The sequence below is a fragment of the Cyprinus carpio genome, chromosome B23 (genome assembly GCF_018340385.1).
Source record: "Cyprinus carpio isolate SPL01 chromosome B23, ASM1834038v1, whole genome shotgun sequence".
NCBI lineage: Eukaryota > Metazoa > Chordata > Actinopteri > Cypriniformes > Cyprinidae > Cyprinus > Cyprinus carpio.
Genome location: NC_056619.1, coordinates 9,842,871 through 9,864,444, shown reverse-complemented (window position 1 = coordinate 9,864,444; position 21,574 = coordinate 9,842,871). Strand labels below are relative to the sequence as shown.

The following is a 21,574-nucleotide window of genomic DNA, read 5'->3' as shown; positions in this document are numbered from 1 at the left end:
AAGTTGAAAATTAGTCACTGTTCACTGACAATCTTCAAATTTCAAACTGTTCTTTAATTTCATTCACTATTTTTCATATTAGAGCAATATTTTTTAAAGGTTTATGATCTATGTAGGGTTGCCAAGTTTGTGGTTTTCCTGCGTAATTACATTGCCTTTAAAATGTGGTCACGGGGTGATTTTTTTCTCCTCACGGGGATAAAGGTTTGACATTGCGTAAATTATATTCGACTGAAATGCTTGTTTTGAAATAATTTACTCGACACAGTTTGCATTCTACCAATAATAACACAGTGTTAGATAACTGGTCACCATGATTGTCACTAATAATAATAACAATTATTATTATCATTGTTATTGCTGTTGTTGTTGTTGTGAGTCAACATCCGCCAAACTGCTTGCGTATTAGGTATGGTACATTAGATTGGGTGGTAACATGCAGCTCCGCTGTCATAATGACAGTTCCTATAACCGCGTGCTCGCCTCGCACTGTCAAACATTAAATATCACAGAGAGCACGAGCTCGCGCCCATCCCACTAATCAATAAACCATTTCCAATCCTTCACCACAAAAGCACGAGTGCTATCATTCTCCATTTATGGGCCTTGAAGCACATGGAAAGCATACAATGTATTAAATAAGCTGCCTCGATGAATGAGATCGTTTTAACTGTCTTATGTTCATGGTATCAGTAAAATAAGTCCTAAAACATGAAGACAATCGCCTTTTTTATTTTATTTTTTTTAAGTAATTTTAGATTTGAGTAAAGTCTCTCTTAAACATTATTCGACATATCATTATGCGTAGTGCTACTGTTAAGTGCTACCAAGATGCTAAATGAAGGAACAAAGGATGTGATATTACCTGATTAACAAATCAGACAGCTGCTGAAGTCCTTAAATCTAAAGACTTTTTTTCTAAATCTAAAAGGGCTTCTTAAGAATTTTTTTCTTCATGGGAACCATGAAGAATTAGCCTTTCAGATTGCTCACAAATTGACGTCACAACTGAACAGCTCTGAACAGTTAGTTTGATTAATTATTCATCAGTAACTTGGCGCACAATTATGCACTGTTAAATTCTGACTCTGCAGATTTACAAACAAACAACTAAAATGCGAAGCATGTTGTTAACTTTCCCTCCGGTCAAAAATCATAACGCGGATACAAATTAGATTTTCTTCATGACACTAGCATGCATATTGTAAATTACTATGAATGAAAGCATTTGTCAAATCACTTTCTATTTACTTTCCTACTAAAGACTTTGGTCGTTTATAAAGAAAAACAATATTCTCACAAAAATCTACAAAAATTAAAACACAAACAAAAAAAAAATTTAACAAACAAGGCCCATATATTTGTAGTCCTTCCAACGAAAGGTTTGTGAAACAAGGCTGATTGTATCCCAGCACAAACCAATTATATCCCCGAGGTCTGTCCGTTATCCCTCCCCCTTCCCCCTCTCTCTCGCTCTCTCTATCTCTCTCTCTCTTCCAACTCTCCCATGAGCTTTCACACACACTCCAGCACACACATCCCCCTCCCCTCTCATTGTACTTCGCTTTCCTTTGCCCACTCTCTTTGTACAACAAACATGGCCGCTAAATCGGATGGAGCAGCCGTGTGTGAGAGCGCTTCTCGGTGTCTGCTTGGCCCTGAGCAGAGCGCGGCTCCTGTGCACCCTCGCGCCGAGAAGCGCTTCTCGCTGCTGGACTGCTGCTGGGTGGTGTGCGCCCTCCTGGTCTTCTTCTCCGACGGAGCCACCGACCTGTGGCTGGCAGCGGACTACTACTTGAGGCGGGACTATTGGTGGTTCGGGCTCACGTTAGTGTTCGTGGTGGTTCCCTCCGCGGTGGTTCAGGTGTTAAGTTTCAGGTGGTTCGTGTATGATTACTCGGAGATGAGCGCCTCCCCAAGCGGGGACGGATGCGATTTCAGCACCAAGGACAGCGACCGGCGGAGCGGCAGCGGCAGAACCCTGCCTGCGAACGGCACGCGGAAATGCTGCAGAGTACTTGTGTGGCTCTTCCAGTCCATCATCCACATCTTGCAGCTCGGCCAGGTCTGGAGGTAAGATGCATTACGTCTGTTATCCAGAACTTCTCTCAGAGCCCATGAGCGCCGGGCAGTCGGTGTTCGTTTCCATGCATAGTGTCTCCTTTCTTGGAATGGATGTTACTCTTATTGTGGCTCTCTGCTTGGTGATGCTTTGGGAGCAGATGGAAAGAGCTGCATCCCTGTCTGTCTACATCCCAATTCACTTCTCTTGGCTGCGCATCTGTGCTGGTTGCCAACATAGATGGTGTGTGCCAAGGTGGACAGAGCGCCCGGTGCCATCTCTGGTGGCCCCACGGTCACGTCACCCTTAGGTTATGTTGAAATGGATGTTGTATTTGGCTTACGTTCACTGTGTCCTTTGGAGCACACAATTAAGTAATATGAGCAACTCAGTAGCCAATAAACAAGCGTTCTGATTCTCAAGACACCTGCGCTGTGCAACGGCACCCAAATGTTTTCAGATAAATCTTAAAACAGTAGGTCTGAACACAAATTTATGTTGCAACCCAAATGGGTTGTATTTAATATAATCTTCATAGAATTTTCTTTTTTCCTTGTGCATTTTCATCCATGGTTTAGAAGGATGATGAGTTTGCAACCTGCTTGTGCTGTCATTATGTTGCATTTAAATGTGCACTAAAATCTCACTTAAATTGTTTTTTCCACAGAGAGTGGTTTCTTTTTGATTATACTGCTATTTTTGCATTTAGCCTTGGTTTTCCCTCCTGTCCGTGTCCCATCAGAACAGACCTGTGACTGAGTTGAGAACCTCCGCTGTGTAAAGAGACTTGTACTTTCTCAAAATGACAGCGGATCTTGCAAGAATAGTCCACAGATTTAGAAATAATTGAAAACTCTGAGCCCTCTTCAGACAAAACAGGCATTGTGTAACCCTACAGGGTCATTACTGGCTAAGTACAGAGAGTACAGACAACTTCCAGGCCGGTGTTCTCTGGGGAGGATCATAACTCATTCTTGCATTGCCTGTGTGCCTTCATCAATTTGTTTTAGGCTTTTCCGTAGAGGGCTTCCAATTGTTTTATCTGTTCTTGGAGAAGTTATCAAAAGTGCCAAGGCTGGTTTGAATATCACTGTGAGCATCATATGCTCTTCGAGATGATGCAGTCAACTTTAATAGGGAAACAGAGTCAAAAGATGTTGTTTTATTTGTGCTTTATGGCTTTTGTGCTTCTCGAGGCCTGGAATGGGCATGCAGCGTGTTTGTGAGAGAAACCAGACGGGCACTTGAGGGACAGAGCAGGTTTGTTTTGCTAATGACATTTGAGCTCTGTAGGCATCGCTGAAAGTGCCTTGAGGAAAGACTGCATCTGAGGAATGCTTTTCCCTTGTCAGATGCTGCTTCTCTTTATTCCAGAGCAGGGACAGAGGAAGCGATTCACTCCCACATGTGTGTGAGTGTTTTACTGGTAGTTAAGTGCTGAATTATTAACACAGGGCCAGGGAGGACTGTGTGTCTCAGTGATTGTGTGGGAGAGGATATAGCATTTCCTGCCATCGTTCTCCGCAACAAATTCCTGTTACCTCTCCTTCTCGCTTACTCTCCTTACCTCCTACTTGAATTCTCTAAATATGTTTTATTATTGTGAACAGTTGTAACCGGAATGTTGAATATTTGCATGGGTTGATAGGTATGTCTGGCAGCCGTGACCAGGTCCATATGAAATCAGTGCCTGAAGATGTCCTCAAAACTCTCTGCCGATTTCCTAGCATCAGTTCTGAACGTCTTCTGCCTCTTGCACGTTTGTTTATTAAATATTTTGGATAATTTATGGTTGTGCTGTATAAGTCTAGGTTATGCTACCAGATATTTAAACAGCATGTTTAAATCCATTATGCAGATTCTGCAAGAAAAAAAAGAAAGAAAAATCCTGTCTATATCTGAATGTGATTTGCCTATATGTCTATAAACCAAAAATATTTTTTATGCATACCAAATATTTTTAGCATTAAGAATAATACTAAAAACAAAATAAAATTAGGCAGTGATGAATTTCTTTATTTTTCTGTAAATTAGTTTGGTATATTACTATACTATATATTTGTGAGTTATACACACACACACACACAATTCGTTTTTTTATTATTAATTAATTTATTTTACAATTAATTTGTTATATTACTACTTTAGATTTTATAAATAAAAAGCACTGAATGCAGTGGTGGGATCCTTGTTCTGCATTTCTGTAGTTCATAAAGTAGAGTCATGGGTTTGACATCCAAGGAAATTATGAAATGTAACTTGAATGCAATGGATAAAAGCTATGGATAAAAGCATCTGCTAAATGCATAAATGTCAATGACAAATATAGATTCTTTATAACTGCTTCTACTGAGGTATTAGTTTCTGTGCTTTGACTGACTGAGATCTGATGAGAGAAAAATAGAACAGAGCTTTACATTTTTGTGAAGAACGATGTCCACTGTCTTGACACTTTAATAGACAAACCCTATACATACTGTTTTCTTAAATTAATAAAAAAAAATCATGGCACCCCTAATATATATATAATATATTATTTATATTGTTTATTTTTTATTAGTTTATTAATGCATAATAATATATGTTTTATATGTTTCAATAAAGAAAAAAGAAAGAAAGAAACAACCCCATTATCAAGTATTTTCTGGAATCTTCTTGTGCCACTGGTTGGGAATCACTGTTTTAGAGGTCATATGCACTGGCCTGATTTGTGAATGTGTGTGTGCATGTTTACACAGTATCATGTCACATTAGGACATCTGTGCAGTGCTTTATCGGTCTGTTTGTTGTTTGAGTGAGGTTCTGTTGTCTCAGATAAAATCCACGTGACCTGATCTCAAACTGATGTATTCACAGCAACACCTCGGTGGACTTGGCAGGTCGACAGTATTTTTGAATATCACTAGTCAAATGTGCAACATCTAGCACTACTCCAGCAGTCATAAAGAGCAGATTAACGAGGCATAAACCAACTGAGAACATTCAGTTATTGGAAATTCTGACTCAAGGAGAGATCAATGCATAAACCAGAACTGGAAGAGCCTGAATCAGCTGCAGAGAGCTGGAACTAGACTTAAAAAGCAAGCCAAATAGCTCAGTTATTATGTGAAGCATGTGGTTTGTGAGATTGCATTTTACGGATGTATCGCTGGTCCTTGATCTGTTGCTCACAATGGCTGAGATCATATGTTCATTTAATTTTGATTTGTCCTAGATCAGTAAATAGATCATGGTGAATTCATCTTGCCATCTTGTATTTTGCAGAAATCAACCTGTTCAAACCAGAAATCTATGAGATGTGCACAAATAGTTTTAATCAGGGTCTGAAAGGAGCACTTGCTGACTACTAAATGTGAGGGGGGGGGGTAAGTAAAAATAAGTTTCTAATGATATTTCTGATAACTTCTTTAAAATATCACTGACCTTGCAGGATCTGACCTTGCAGTGAATGTCACAAATATAAAAGATTACAGCAGCCATATAATCCATTTATTCAAGTATAAACAACTGATCACACTATAAACAAAAGTGAACTTTATAAAAAGAGGCACTACATAACAGCATAAAATGCACTTTCATTTTTGTCTCTATGACATACAACTTCATTGTAACTGTTGTAAAAATAAATGTATTTTAATGTCACACACCAATAAACACATATCAATTTAGCTTCTGTAGGCGAATGACGCTGGGGAACTGTGACTCTGCACTTTTTTTTCATTTTTTATTTTTAAATTAACAGAAATACAAATCAAATTTAAATTTATACTTAAAATACACTTAAAAAACATAAAAAAATGTAATAAAAAATGACTGAAAATAGTTGAAGAATAATGTTTTTATGTTTCACTGTTTTATAAAAAGGAAGTATAAAATCAAAGCTGGAGAAAAAAACTCACTGTCTGATGTATCATCCATGTAACATAGCAACAGCCCATGGTTTTTTGTTTGTTTGTTTGTTTGTTTGTTTAATTGTTCATTATTAAAAATGACATTAGAATAGAAAATACAAACCTCCATTACATAAATCACATCAAACATATAATTGATTTGCATTAATCACAAATTACACAATATTTGATTTTTTTTTTTATACTGACACTTATGCAAATGTACTGTATACTGCTGTTCAAAAGCTTGGGGTCAGTCATTTTTTAAAAATTTTATTATGATCAAAAGAAAAAATACAGTATCAACATTAATTTTGTGAAATATTATTACATTTTGAGAAAAAGTGTTTTCTGTTTGTGTGTGTGTGTATATATATATATATATATATATATATATATATATATATATATATATATATATATATATATATATATATACAATTAAAAATGAATTGCTGTGATGGCAATTACTCATTATTCCAGTCTTCAGTGTCACGTGATCCTTCAAAAATGTTTCTAATATACTGATTTTGTGCTTTTGATTTTTTTTTTTAAATCAGTGTTGAAAACAATGATGTGCTGCTTAATATTTCTGTGGAAACATTTTTGTCCAGGATTCATTTATGAATAGAAAGTTCAAAGAACAATGTTTATTTCGAAATAGACATCCTTTGTTTTTTATTTGCTTACATTACAAATGTCTTTACTGTCACTTTTGTCAAATTTAAGCCATACTCACTGAATATACACATTATATAAATGATTAAAAACTCTCACTGACCTCAAACTTTTGAACAGTAGTGTATAATAAAACTTTCATAGCTCAACACTAAAATACAGACTTCAATCCGGAGCGATTCTGTATTATTCAGTGTGGTTTTTGCAACCCTCAGTACCGTATGTGAGACACTAGAACTACTTGAGAGACTCTTAGAGGCTACATAAAGTTTACATTATCTCAAACAACACGTTTTGCCAAGCTGAAGTAAAGGCTTAGTTGGACCTGTTTTAACACCCCAGACACACGCACACACAGATGCACTCAAGCACATAGCAGCTGTTGTGATATGTGTGTTGCAGGTGTGTGAAGCAGTGGAGTGTATCCGCTTGGCCATTAAGGGAGTTGATGGGGATATTCTCACCGAGCTGAAGGCATTACACTGCAGCCGGCGTGCGTGAGGAGCATTTTAGAGCAGAAAACACCTCGCCTATCTCAACTACACACCTCAAAGTGACATTTTCCCGGGGGCCGGGGATGGAGAAAATAATTCCTCATTAGATATGGCCGTCATTAAGAACAGGTTAGAGGACGGGAGGTTGTCTTTTGTCTCCTCTCCCCTGCCATTCCTCTATCCACTTGTCAGTCTCACCATCTCATTCCCTTCCTAAAGATCCTGATGCTGTCTGTCTTGTCGGAGCTGACCCAGTTCTTCACAGCAGATGCTGGAAAAATACTCACAATGGAGTGACAGATACGCTGTGTGTGTATTTGTGAAGGGAAGGGAGTGTTCACAGGTTTCCTAAACACAGCAGCTGAATATAGATTACTCTGAGTGCTGTTTGTACTGTATGTGAATGCCTCTGTGTACCCATCTGCTTGTCAGAGTTAGTTAAAGAGAGCCAGCAGATGTGTGTAAGAGTGGATTTAGGGACTGTACTTACGTCTAGGGATGTTATTTCAACTTAAAAACAAAAAACAGCACATATACAATATTGATTTCAATATTGGATGTTTCTTAGAGCTGGAGAGGTCTTCTTGTCAGGACTTACACTCATGCCCTTATAGCATGTGTTCTGTTGCAGAACACATTTACGAAAAAAAAAAAAAAAAAAAAAAAGGTAAAATTTAACTGGCAGCTGGCAGAATTTTACCATAAAAAATATGGCAGCAACATTTTAGGTTTTACAGATTTAACTTAAATATGGTAATGTTTTAGTTTTGGTAGTTCTGGTAATGTTAATATACCAACCTATTGAAGTATTGAAATCTGTTTAGTAGTTTTGTAATACACTGATAAACACCAAAGGCAGATGGTGATGAGAGTCACATGATAAACCAAAGCACATCACAAGCAGCTTTTCCACAAGCTAAAAAGCAATTATATATATATATACTTTTAACTAAATTTGAAAAACATTTCTTGGTCCCAATTTATATAGAGTAGGTGGCCTTAACTACTATGTACTTACATTAAAATTAATTATTTGATACAATGCACTTATTGTGTACATACACAGTTTATATAATTACACTATTATATAATATATAATTACACTGATGACCCATCCCTTACAATTTAACCCACTCTTAAACCTACCCATACCACCAAACCTGTCTCTAACCTGACCCGTATCCCACCTCAATAGCAGCAAAAGTGTTTTGCAATACAATATGAACACAATAAGTACATTGTACATATTTTTTGATGTAAATAAATAGTAGTTAAGGCCACTTAAAATATAAAGTGAGACCCATTTTTTGTATTTTCATCATCTCGGACATGGTTATCTGTCACTGACCAGCTTCGATATGGATCCATTCTGACAGGTCATCAGAGCTTACAAGGATGTGTTTTGTTTTATGGATGCACACAGGACATGAGGTCAACCCAGTCGCAGTGAAACTTTATGATGCATTTCATTTAAAAGGCAACTCATGAATGTTTGTGTGTTTAATAGGCGGCAAGTAATTTACTGTCTCTATTAATCTATCAATCAAACAGCAATCTGTCTCTGGCAGGAAATGGCTTTTTTATTTACAAACAAATATTTGTATTAAAATTAGAATTTTAATCATCTCTTTTGATTGTCCTTGACTGATAAATAGGTTATGCTTTAGGAGAACGCACATTGATTTACCTGTTTGCTCTGGTGGTGTCTATTTCCCCTGTGCAATTACACCTGTCAATCGTATTACTGTGATCTGATCGGCACTGACAGTTCTGGCCAGCACCAGTGTTTTGAACATCTGGATTGGCTATGCCTGCAGGTTGATTATATTTATCTAGTCTACTTACAGGCACACTTATAGAGAGCCTTTTCAGATTTTGTTTTAGTGATGTAGAAAACCATTTAAATCCAACAGATGGTGAAAAAATGATGCCTTGCTCTGTCAGCCCATGTTGATATTCAACATTGTGTCCTAAACTACCAAAAAAAAGTGAAACTTTGAGACATGATCAGCATGGATATGTTATAAATCAACATTCACCCCATGAAGTTTTTCTGTTTTTCTGTTATTTTGTTTTCGCGCTCTTCACATTTTCTGTATTTTATATCATTTTCAGCTGTGGTGTCTCCCCTGTGGCGTCACATGACATATATCTTATCTCTGTCGTCAAACTCTGGAAGGAATGGAGAAAGACCAGGAGTATGAGAGATGTGCTGGCTGTTCTCTCCAAGGAGAAATGTAGAGACATGGAGCTGTGCATTGTAAGGGCATTTTAATTTCTGTTCTGAGTGAAAGATTTCCTGATTACAGAACAAGTGTAACAATGTCACATCAGGAGCGGAAGGGAAGAGAAACTCCCCAGGTGCGTAACCTCTCTTTGACTCGGTTGCTTGCATATTCATTTATGTTATGTATATCCATGTTGATCAGGGCAGAGGTTTAATAGAGTCTTCCTCTGATTCTCTCTTCTGTTTTTTTTGTAGACTGTGCTGAAAAGCTTGAGTTGAGAAAAGATGTGACACTGGGGTTATCTGTGAGAGTCAGCTGTGAGAAACTCAGTTACATGAGAGGATAATGTGCAAATAGAAATGTTACAGAACATTTAACATTGTGTAACCAGGCATTTTACTGTCAGTATTGGTATTCATTGTGGTCAAGAATTACTTCAATCAGAGCCTGCTTTTTTCACTCTGCTTTTAATTGGTTTTGTATGTAAACATGCGCTAGATAGACATTTGTGCCTTGACACATTTTTCCAGCATCTAACAAAAAAAAAAAAAAAAAAAGATTCAATAAAAAAAAAAAAAAAAAAAAAAAAAAAAAAAGTTATTTTGACTTTTGACATGGGCGTAGCTTATTACTGACAGTTTACAAAAAAATGACCAATTAGGAGAACCAGGGGGCGGGCCAGCATTAGCATGTTTAACAGTTGATTTCAACTATAAATGGCATTGTTTGAGTGACATCTAAAGCATCCTACCACAGTTCATTTTGATATAATATCATGTTTAGAGATGTTTAGAAACATGATATTATGTCATGCTTAGATGTTAGACCACAATAACAGAATGTTGGGTGTGTATATATATATATATATATATATATATATATATAGGTCAGCCATGAGTGGCTCTCGTGCACCACCAGACTGGCCATGGAACGCCCTATAGAATGAGCCGTGGTCTTGGTGATGTGCAAAGCCAGGTCCATCGCGCTTCTCAGCTCCCTGAGCATCGCAGGGTCCGGGCCAGACTCGTCCATGCCAGCGAGGAGTTTGACCTGGAAGACCTCGAGAACCGCCATCGAGTGGAGAGCTGAGGCCTCTTGCCCAGCTGAGGAGTAGGCTCATCCAGCAAGGGCTGAAGTAATAATACAAAGCATGCGTACAGCAGAATACAGTGTGTGGCCACTGACTCGTCCAGCGGAGACAGCTTCTCGTATCCCTTAACTTCAGCGCCGTCCACCGAAGTGAGGACAGATGAAGCTGAAGTATGAGGTGTGCAGAGTATGGGGCGCACCATGACCTAGTGAGCTCATCATGGACCTCCGGAAAAGGAGAGGATCATTGATGAGGGGCTTGACAGCGCCCCAGCAGCGCCCCACTCGTCCAGACGGCTACAGGAGGGCTCCTCCGGTGGAGACCACTCCAATCCCAGCTCCTCGACAGCTTTCGAGAGGACACAGAATAATTTTGGCATACATCCCAGGCTTAACGTTACTGGGTTTGGATTACGGCAGGGGGTCGCAATTCAGCTCCTCCGCATCCGAGGCTGCTATTGACATGCTGTCATCCAGCAGCTCATCATCCTTCCCACCGAACAAGACCAGATCACTTGCACTGGCAGTGGGACGCTGGTCAGGCTGGGGGAAGAGGACGGGGGAAGCCTCTCTGTTTGGATTAAGCAATGCATGCGGCTGGTGTGAGCTCGCTCGCATCCGAGCACTGTGATCCTCTGCCCTGCTGTTTTTTCCTCACAGGCTCTTGGGAGGAAGAAAACAGGAGGGCGAGAGGGGCGGAGTCACTTTCTGAAAAGAAAGCTGTCCACGAACACATAGAGGCGAGACTCATGTTCTCACAATGGGAACAATCCGTCTCGGTGAGCGCGGATACCATGTGGGATTTACACTACCAGGAAAGAAACGCAAGGAAGCTGGCCATCATCGGTATGCAGGGGAGACCTGTAAAGTTTCGATAGGGAACACAGCATCCCAAATACTTCAAACCCTTTTCAAAGGGTGTAAATTTGTGGTTGCTAAGGTGTTCTGAGTGGTTGCTAAGAGGTTATTGGCTGGCCCAAGTCAAAAGAGCTTAACAACATTTCTTAATGATATTCAAGTCCCTAGATATGGCACGGCTTTATTCGTACCCATACCAATAAATTTGTTATAGTGTACTACAAAAGGTTATAGATTTGTCCCATTGAAAAGTATTAATAGTCATGCTTCATTCAGCAAGCACCACTAATTATTTCCAACAATAACAGCCGAAACAAAGCCCATTAGTCACGCTATCGATTCAACATAATGTCTAAAATGACCAGTGTCCCTCATTCACACTGTCCTCCGCTTTCATAGTCTGATTCCTCTAAAGAGCCTGTGATTTAATAATTCAACTACATGCTTTCTCCAGCCTCCTGATGAATGCATTGGATTCCTTTTTTCTCTTGTGCTCGCCTCATTTTTCGCCACTACTTCAGAGGGTCAGGGATGAAAAATGGAAAACAGAAGAATAGTCTGTTCTAGCATTTTCGTGAGCAGGCACAGAGCTGGAACAGAAGATAACTCCGTAGAGATGTGACATCCTGAAATAATGTCACTGTTTCCACAAGCCCTAATCATCGGTTTTCACAAGTACTTTTTAGCTTGGTGTGCCACAGCATTGAGAGTTTTACACACAAAAGTGTTTCTTTTGTGTGCTTTAAGAAAATGGTGTCTGATGGAAACAGTGTGAAGGGAAGGGAAAGCAATGCGTCAGAGAAGGAGTTTCTTTCATGACATCTTGATCTTGCAGTCGTTGTGCTTTGAACTGCTACTAACCACAAGTACAGGAGCATCGATTTAACAGATAGCTTTATTGCTGTTTTTTTTTTTTTTTTTTTTTAAATAGGCTGTGGTGAGATATACATTGATTTATATATAAATATAGTGGGATACACATATATTTTAAGAGCAGGGAGGCAATACAAGGCGGGAGAGTTATTCCCATTGCTGCGCAGTTTGCTGTGGAAGCATTTTCACAGGCCAAACAATATAGAGTGAAGAGTCTGCATTTCACACAGTGCCACCACACTCCCACCCACACACACATTAAACACATAAACACACATGCAGACCAGCAAACTTTTGCTTGCACACAGACATAAAAAAGGGTATCTAAAGTATGGAATTCGGTTTATCCTAGAAAAAAAAATTACACAAGCCTAAGCATTTATATATGTGGCATACTGTATGCTGTATATGGCATTTCCTCATTTATTCATTGCATGTTTAGCCTAAACATTTGAAAATATTTCTTAAACATTCTTAGCAGTCATTAAACACCTTAGCCATAAAATAAAATTCACTGCTTAAAGGGATAGTTCACCCAAAAATGAAAATTATGTCATTAATGACTCACCCTCATGTCGTTCCAAACCCGTAAGACCTCCGTTCAACTTCGGAACACAGTTTAAGATATTTTAGATTTAGTCCGAGATCTTTCTGTTCCTCCATTGAAAATGTATGTACGGTATACTGTCCACGTCCAGAAAGGTAATAAAAACAAATCTTCAAAGTAGTCCATGTGACATCAGAGGGTCAGTTAGACTTTTTTGAAGCATCGAAAATACATTTTGGTCCAAAAATATCAAAAACTACGACTTTATTCAGCATTGTCTTCGAGTCAATGTTTCGTTCATTATCTGGCTCGGCTCGGTGTTCATCATCAGTTCTCTCTTCACAGCAGTTCAGTCAGTGTACTGTTTGAGTAAATGAATTTCTCCGGGATATTGGTTTATTTGAACTCAGAGGGAGTGTCAGCATGTTAAAAAAGCTAACAGCTTAAGTCATTTGTGGATTAATGCTTATTGTAGACGCGAACCCTTTCAAACGATTCCGTTCGATTTGGTGAACTGGTTCAAGAAGATCCAGTTACATCGAGTGATTCGTTCGCGAACCGGATATCACTAAACTGCAGTGCTGTGAACGCGCTCACAACAGACCCGGGAGAGAAGACAATGCTAAATAAAGTCGTAGTTTTTGGATATTTTTTGGACCAAAATGTATTTTCGATGCTTCAAAAAATTCTAACGGACCCTCTGATGTCACATGGACTACATTAAAGATGTTTTTATTACCTTTCTGGATGTGGACAGTATACCGTACATACATTTTCAATGGAGGATCAGAAAGCTCTCGGACTAAATCTAAAATATCTTAAACTGTGTTCCGAAGATGAACAGAGGTCTTACGGGTTTGGAACGACATGAGGGTGAGTCATTAATGACATAATTTTCATTTTTGGGTGAACTAACCCTTTAAGTATTACTCAAGTATACAATCTGTGTGTCCAAACAAATATTAATCAATAGACAACACACAGTATTGTGACATCATGTGTATAAAGCAACAGTAAAGATGATATGGAATACTGTTTTTAATGGCAAATGTATTCTATGTTTATTTGTTATGCTGTTATGTTTGGTCAGATAGACACACACACAGTCATTGGCTCGTTTGTGTGTGTGTGTAATATTTTTGTATTTTTAGTAATTAAAAAAAACTGCTGATAAGTTTTGAAAGCGAAATAAGTGCTTAGATGTAGAATACTTTTTCATGATTCTTTGGTGAGCAGAAAATTCAAAAGAATAGCGTTTATTTAAAATAGAAATCATTTATAACATTATAACAATATCTTTACTGTCACATTTGATCAAATTAAAGGTGCCATAGAATCCAAAAATGACTTTTATAAGGTGTTTGAACACAGTTGTGTGGCTGCAGTGTGTGGAAACAACCAGCCTGTAATGATAAAAATCCACTCACTCATTGTTTTATAATCCCAAAAAATCATAAACAGTTTTCCACATGAGCAGTTCCAGACTATGATGTCATACTCAGTGAAAGCCCTGCCCATTTGTGACGCACTTTGCCCTATTAGCATATACACAGCCCTGAGTGAGAAGCAGAGGTCTGTCATTGCTGTTCTCTTGCTGTAGCTGCTGGAGATACAATATCAGTGCCAAAGAGCCATTAAAGGGTTCATATGATGCGATTTAAATTCTTCCTTTTTCTTTGGAGTGTTACAAGCTCTTGGTGCATAAAGAAGATCTGTAAAGTTGCAAAGACTAAAGTCTCAAATCCAAAGAGATATTCTTTACAAAAGTTTAGACTCGTCCACACCCCCCTAAAATGGCTCGTTCTATCACACCCCCACATCTCTATGTAACTATGTGGGAAGATTTGCATAACACCGCCCAGATGTTCACACAAAGAAAGAAGGCGTACCTTTTATTCTCACTGCAGTATTGTTGTTGCCACAACCGCCATGTCGTATAGACGCTGTGTGTTTCACTGTGAAAGCGAAACTACTTTGTTTGGCCTTCCAAAAGAGGACGATATCCGCTTAGTCATGCCTGGAGCTGATCCGTGCTGGTCGCTGAGGAAATACATCAACTTTGCACTGTGGATCGCCGGATCGGCTTTCACCGTGGACGTACACTCCTTCGCAGGCTCACTGTAGGCCTGATTCGGCCAATCACAACACACTGGACAATCAGAGCACACCTCACTTTTCAGAACGATGAGCTTTGTAAAAAATTTACGCGTTTCAGAAGGCGGGGCATAGAGGAGAAACAATAATGTACAGTATGTGGAAAATAATTGTTTTTTGAACCTTAAACCGCATAAACACATTGTATTATACCAAATACACAAAATAATGTTCTTTTTAGCAGCATCATATGATCCCTTTAAAAGTGTTGTGTGTTGGGATGCACCAACGAACATAGGAGTCTCCATAGACCGCTGAGAACACGGTGGTTAAATTTCATTTTTGAAGGAAATATCCTCGGGAAAAAAAACAGAAAAGTCGCTAATCATTATACGCCAGACTGCCTCACAAATAAGGGTCAGTTCAGCGCTGGAGTTGTGCAAAGATTGCTTCTGAAAGAGGGATCGATACCAACGCTTCGTGCGCAGATGTCCAGACTCCAGACAAAGTAAAGATCACGCATCATATTTTGTTTTCCAAAACAGCTTCTTGGCTCTCTGTAAGGCTAATGTTGCTAAAGCTAGCACTGTCTCTGCCTGTTTTCACTAATGCTGCCTTCACATGCTATCAGAATGATCGTAAATAGGAATGTGGTAGTTAAAAATTGCGTTTGGAAGCAATGTGAGATCAGTAACACGTCACCACCGTGAGTATGTGCTCTTGAAGCTCCACACTCTTCTGAGAATGGAGGTGGGAGTATCAGCTCATTTTCATTCAAAGGGGACATACACATTTAAAAACAGCGCATTTTGGCTCATACCCTAAAAGTGGCAGTTTCAATAAGCTATAAAATATTATCTGTTATTTTGAGATAAAACTTCACATACACACTCTGGGGACATCAGAGAACAATTTAAAATATTGTATCAATGCATTTCATGGCACCTTTAATGTGTGGCCTTGCTGCATAAAAGTATAAATTAAAAGAAAATCTTTTGAAAAAGAATTGAGAATTGAATTGCACTTGCACATACCTGATATGGCCTTTGTTTGCATTCAAGTATTACCTGTGTTTCATTTATTGAGTACTAACCTGCTGCCTTCAACTATACAGACTTCAATGTCTCTCTTCTGCTCTCAGAAATTGTTTATTTTTCTTGAATCTGTGGTATAACTAAATCTAAGTCTGCTTTTTCATCATCTTATATGGCAATGTTTATATTGATTACATTGGGATTCTGTGTTCTTCTTCTGAGAAGGGTTTAGGGGGGCTGGTTGAAGTGTGTGTTTTCATGTGGTCTATTAAAATGAGTGCATGAAGTTTGTTTGTCAGGCAAGATGCTGTGAACTTTCATCTTCCTCACTCCTGTTCTGAACTGTAATGAGTTTCCTGTCAAATTTGTGTGTCAAAATCAGCAGGATGGATTTCACAATAGGAAGGGCTATTAGTTGTTAGTTAGTATGTGTTAGAGCTACGTGAAGAACCACTCACATTTGCTTCGTTCAATATTTATTTTTTCTTTTCTTTTATGCATTTGAACAATGCTTTATTTATTATTTATTCTAACTGACTTACATTGCATTCAAGCTATAATTAATGCTTTCCATAGGAATTAAACCCCACCACCCACATTTTCTTAATAACAACTTTAATTAGTATGTGTTAGAGCTACGTGAAGAACCACTCACATTTGCTTCAGAACATCTTTAATATCTAGTTTCTGCCTGATATTTTGTGCACCAGAAATGCATACAAAATGTATGTCCTGCTGCTAGTATCAAAACTTCATTGTGATGTGTTGTATGTACAGGATATTTCTTGATCTAATTGGTTTGGGATGAATAACAGCAGATTGCACAGGCAGAATAAATATCATAAAATCTGCACACTGCATACTAACATAACACAGAGGTATAAAATATGTGAAAGTTTAATCAATGAATCTCCATTTGGATGATATTTTCAGTTGCACAAAATTTGCTATATATATATATAATATATATATATATATATATATATATATATATCTATATATATATATATATATATATATATATATAATGTATTTATGTATGTACATACATACATATACAATGGGTAAAACAAGTATTTAACATGTCACCATTTTTCTCAGTAAATATATTTCTATCAGGGTTTCCCAAAGTGGAGTTCACAAGTTAAAGGGGATCTATTATGCCCCTTTTTACAAGATGTAAAATAAGTCTCTGATGTCCCCAGAGTATGTATGTGAAGTTTTAACTCAAAATACCCCACAGATAATTTTTTCATAGCTTGTTTAAGTTGCCACTTTTAGGGTATGAGCCAAAACACACCATTTTTATCTTTGTCTCTTTACATGGTAATGAGCTGGTACTCCCGGCCCCCTTTTCAGAAGAGGGCGGAGCTTCAAAAGCTTATGCTCCCACCGGCACACCAGCAACACACAACAATCTCACGCAATGAAACTGTCAGAAACTCTCAAGCGATCGACTCACATTGCTTTCATATGCATTTTTTAACTACCACATTCCTATTTACGATCGTTCTGGTAGCACTTGAAGGCAGCATCAGTGAAAACAAGCAGAGACGATGGTAGCTTTACTAACATTAGCCTTACAACGTGCCAAGAAGCTCTTTCAGAAAGACAATTTGAAAACAAAATATGAAGTGCTTACTTTGTCTGGATCTGATGTTCGCGCACAAAGCATTGGTATTGATCCCTCTTTCAGAATCAGACTTTTTGAAAATCCAGCATTGGAATGACCCTCGTTTTTGAGGCAGTCACATGTAATATGATTGGCATGACTTTATCGATTTTTTGGGGTACATTTCCTTCAAAAATGAAACATAACCACAGTGTTTTTAGCGGCTCAGATGGAGGGAGTCTATAGAGCTCATATGTTCATTGGTGCATACCAAAAACAACACTTGTATTGCCTCTTTGGCACTGACATTGTACATTCTCAGTAATGGCGGACTGCTGCATCTCTCTCAGGCCTGTGTCTATGCTAACAGGGCAGAGATCATCACAAATGGGCGGGACTTTTTCCCTATGATGACATGTACCTAGGGAGAAATCTGGAATCGTTTGTTCTGAGAGACTGTTTATGATTTATTGTCATCATAAATAAAATGGATGGGATGGATTATACCATTACAGGCTGGTTGTTTTCACACACTGCAGCCGCATAATTGTGTTCAAACACCTTATAAAAGTGATTTTTGCATAATAGGTGAATAATTAATTAAATCATAAATTTTGCATAATAGGTGAATAATTAATTAAATCATAAAATCAAAATAAAACACTTACTAAAAATGGAAATATTTTGTTTACCAGTTGTTTTAGTATTATTTATATACTATTATACTTTTTAATACTACTTTGAAATTAGCTTTTATTTTTATATTTTTACTTTTCATTTTATTTGTATTTTTTTTTCTTTTCTTTTTTCTTTTTCTTTTTTTGTTAAAGGGTTAGTTCACCCAAAAATGAAAATAAGCCAGTGATTTACTCACCCTTGAGGCATAGGTGTATATGACTTTATTATTTCAGATGAATATTAAAAATGATCCTGTAAGTGCTTCACTTGATTTCCTAACTTCAATTGGTTGGCAAGGCACCATTTTTTTTTTTAATTAGCATTTTTATTAATATATATATATATATATATATATATATATATATATATATATATATATATATATATATATATATATATATATATATATATATATATAGCTTTATTTTAATTAACAAAAATGTTTCTAATAGTTTTAGTTTTATTCAGCAATAATACCTCTGCTTTGAACGTGCAAATATTACATTTCTCAAGGGGTTCATCAAGTAAATTCAGCAACCAAAAAACATTTGCGAATCCCTGACCTACATTACGCTGAAGAAGATGTCTTGACAATGTAGGGGGGAAAAATTACAGTATAAAGTGCCAGTTCTATGCTTTTCAAAATGCCTTTTTAACCTAACTGCAATAACAGTCTCTTTATACTCAAAAGTGGTTATTGATGGTTGAAAATCCATTGAAGAGGCATATGGATGAGAATAGTGGAGAGCAGCTTGCTGCGCTGGGGAAGAAATGAGATCTCACTGGAGCACGAAGATGACAAACTGTGCCAATACAGAGTGAAGTCAGAGGAGACCAAGAGCGAAGCTGCCATTTTTAGTTCTTTGATTCTGTAAGTGATGTACATTGTCTGCTTTGGCCCAAGTGCATTTATCGTCTCAGCGTGGAGAGCTAATTGCTCGGGGAAGGTCTCAGTGATGCTTCCTTTTCCGTTGCTCTTATTTCATCCTGGCAGCCTGTGCAAACTAGACTATGTTCTTCCAGCACTTGTGTGTGTGAGTGAGTGTAATGGATCGGGGAAATTCAGCTTCATTACTGCCCGGTCTCATTTGCTTTAACACTGAGATGAAGGCTTTATAATCAAAGCACCAGAATTGTGACAGAAAGGGAAAGATGGATGGGGTAGTTCAGTTCAGGCATTCACATGAAACACACTTGCACACACGTGTGAACACTCATACTGCAGGCAGGAGAGTAGATTGAGTTGGAAACCACACTGGAAAACTGTTCAGCTGAGCTAATTAACCTCTCTCTCTCTTTCTCTCCTCACACACACACACATACACACTTTTTGTGAGTCTCTAACTCTGATGTATTCTGACCTACTAAAGATGTCACACAAGCCCATAGGCGGTCGGTGGAAACGGGAGCTTTTTGCTGGAACCGCTTCTTGTTATAATACACTATTAGGGAATGAAGTATTTGCTAAATAGCGCTTAAATCACACAGAGAGGGCGTCTGTGCTCATGTCTTATCTAAGAGTTCCCCTTTTCAGCAGCTCTGCACTGCTATGCTTGAGAAGATAAATTAGCTTATGGCTAATTACAAGTAAAGGTTCTTGTCAGTTTTCTGCCAGCAGTGTGAACAACGATGTGTTTTGGCTGTAGAATGATTTCAGCAGAGAGTCAGAGTTTCTGAGAGAAACACAAGGTGATGTATTGAACCTCGCAGTCTACATGAATCCATATTCACAAAGAATGACTTACATAATGTGGTGTGTTTCCCAGTGAAACGGGATATTTAGTGAGGCAGAACTTGACTTTATTATTCAGGTTTTGATTGAATCGTGTAAATTGAATGTTACATAGAATGGAGCTGCATGGACCTGAGTGTGAGTTTACGTGAAGGACTTTATTGTGAAGGATTTTAATACTCAGGTATTGATTAAATTGTGTAAATTGGACATTACATAATGTATTGGATCCATTATGGATTTTGGTTCATTAAAGTAATATTATTATTATTAATAAATATGAATTCATTTTTTTTCCCCAAGATAAATCTCTCATTAAACAGTGATTTGATCACATATATTAAAAAAATAAATAAAATAACTTTTGTTTGTAATAAAAAAGAAAAAATATGATGAAAATAAAATTTACAAAAGAATGTTATTAATAAATTATGTCAATTTATACTTAGAAATGAACGAATATTCCACAACAGACCAGATATTTAGATCAAGCATATATTGCATATATTGCTTGTTCATCAAAGCAGAAAAACATCATGTTAAATCTGACATCACCAATTTGTGACATCAAAGCCAGCCTTGAAAAAAATAGGTACCTTCAGTGTTTCAGGAGTGAAGTCGTCCTCCAATGGAGATCTCAGATCAGGGAGGCACGTACATGCTGTCTGTGACGTCACAAACTGGTGAATGCTGCTGCAATTTAGTGGCTGAGGGCAGCAGATGGATATTCCATCCATAGAACAATGCTGGATCAAAGACAAAATAAAATAACACACAGGTTTCCAGTGCTTCCAGATCTGTTACTCCAGCTCCCCTTTTCCCTGCCAAACATTTCTTTGGGTAAAATAGCATACAGAGAGCTGTCAGCTGGGATTGGCCTTGTTTGCTTGTGATATAAAGGCTCAGGAATGGTTTTCTTAATCATCTCAGTGAGAGCAGCACCACAAAGCACTAAACTACTCACAACTTATCAAATGTGCATGTGTCCTGTCATTAGCGTCCGACAAGTCTACTTCTGTCATACGAATAACTGACAGCTCATTCGAATATGTTCTTCTCTTATCCTGAGACAGACAGAATACAGCGGATATTGAAACCTTAATTCTGTATTTTTTTTTTTTTTTTTTTTCATTGAAGGGCTGTCACGAACAGTTGCATTCTCTTGGGCGTTGATTTTCAAAGAAATAAATGAACCTCTAATTAGTCTAAAAGAGAAGGCTAATCAAACAGAAAACAAAGGAATAATAACAGAAGTAAAAATCCAATCGGAAGAAATTTAAAACTGAATTAGACCAATAAAGATCTAATAATAATAAACAAGACTAGGTTTTTATAAAATTATCTGACAACTATTGTCATCTATTTTGTGCAGTCTATTGAGATCTTGCAAGCTTGTATTTAAAACCTACAACAAAAAAAATAAAAAATCTATCAGTAGCTTCTTAGACCCTAAATTATTTGATTTCACCAGGCCATTAAACACAAAATGCAGACTTATTTATCACTTGCTGAGAACAGTAGCAGGCACTTCATCTCAATAAGCAGTTGCAGACCAGATCTCATTGGCAGCTTTCTGACCCGTCCAAGAACTTGCCAGTGACACCAAGCCACCTGAAACCAAATGTGTTGAGCTCAAATTTGCATTTTACTTTTACAAGTATGCAGCTATTTATACAGTGTGACCATTGCATTCAGAATCAAATGA

The 21,574-nt window shown here is 37.7% G+C and overlaps 1 protein-coding gene across 1 annotated transcript in view; it reads left to right on the top strand.

The window, feature by feature from the left end:
• The first annotated feature begins 1,460 nt into the window (after window positions 1-1,460).
• The window catches only part of LOC109069277 (XK-related protein 7-like), a 56,228-nt gene continuing 36,114 nt past the window's right edge, over window positions 1,461-21,574 (top strand). The window contains exon 1 of the mRNA XM_042750671.1: window positions 1,461-2,073. Within this exon, the coding sequence (XP_042606605.1) occupies window positions 1,508-2,073 (566 nt within the window). The 5' untranslated portion in view covers window positions 1,461-1,507. The remainder of the gene's footprint in view (window positions 2,074-21,574) is intronic.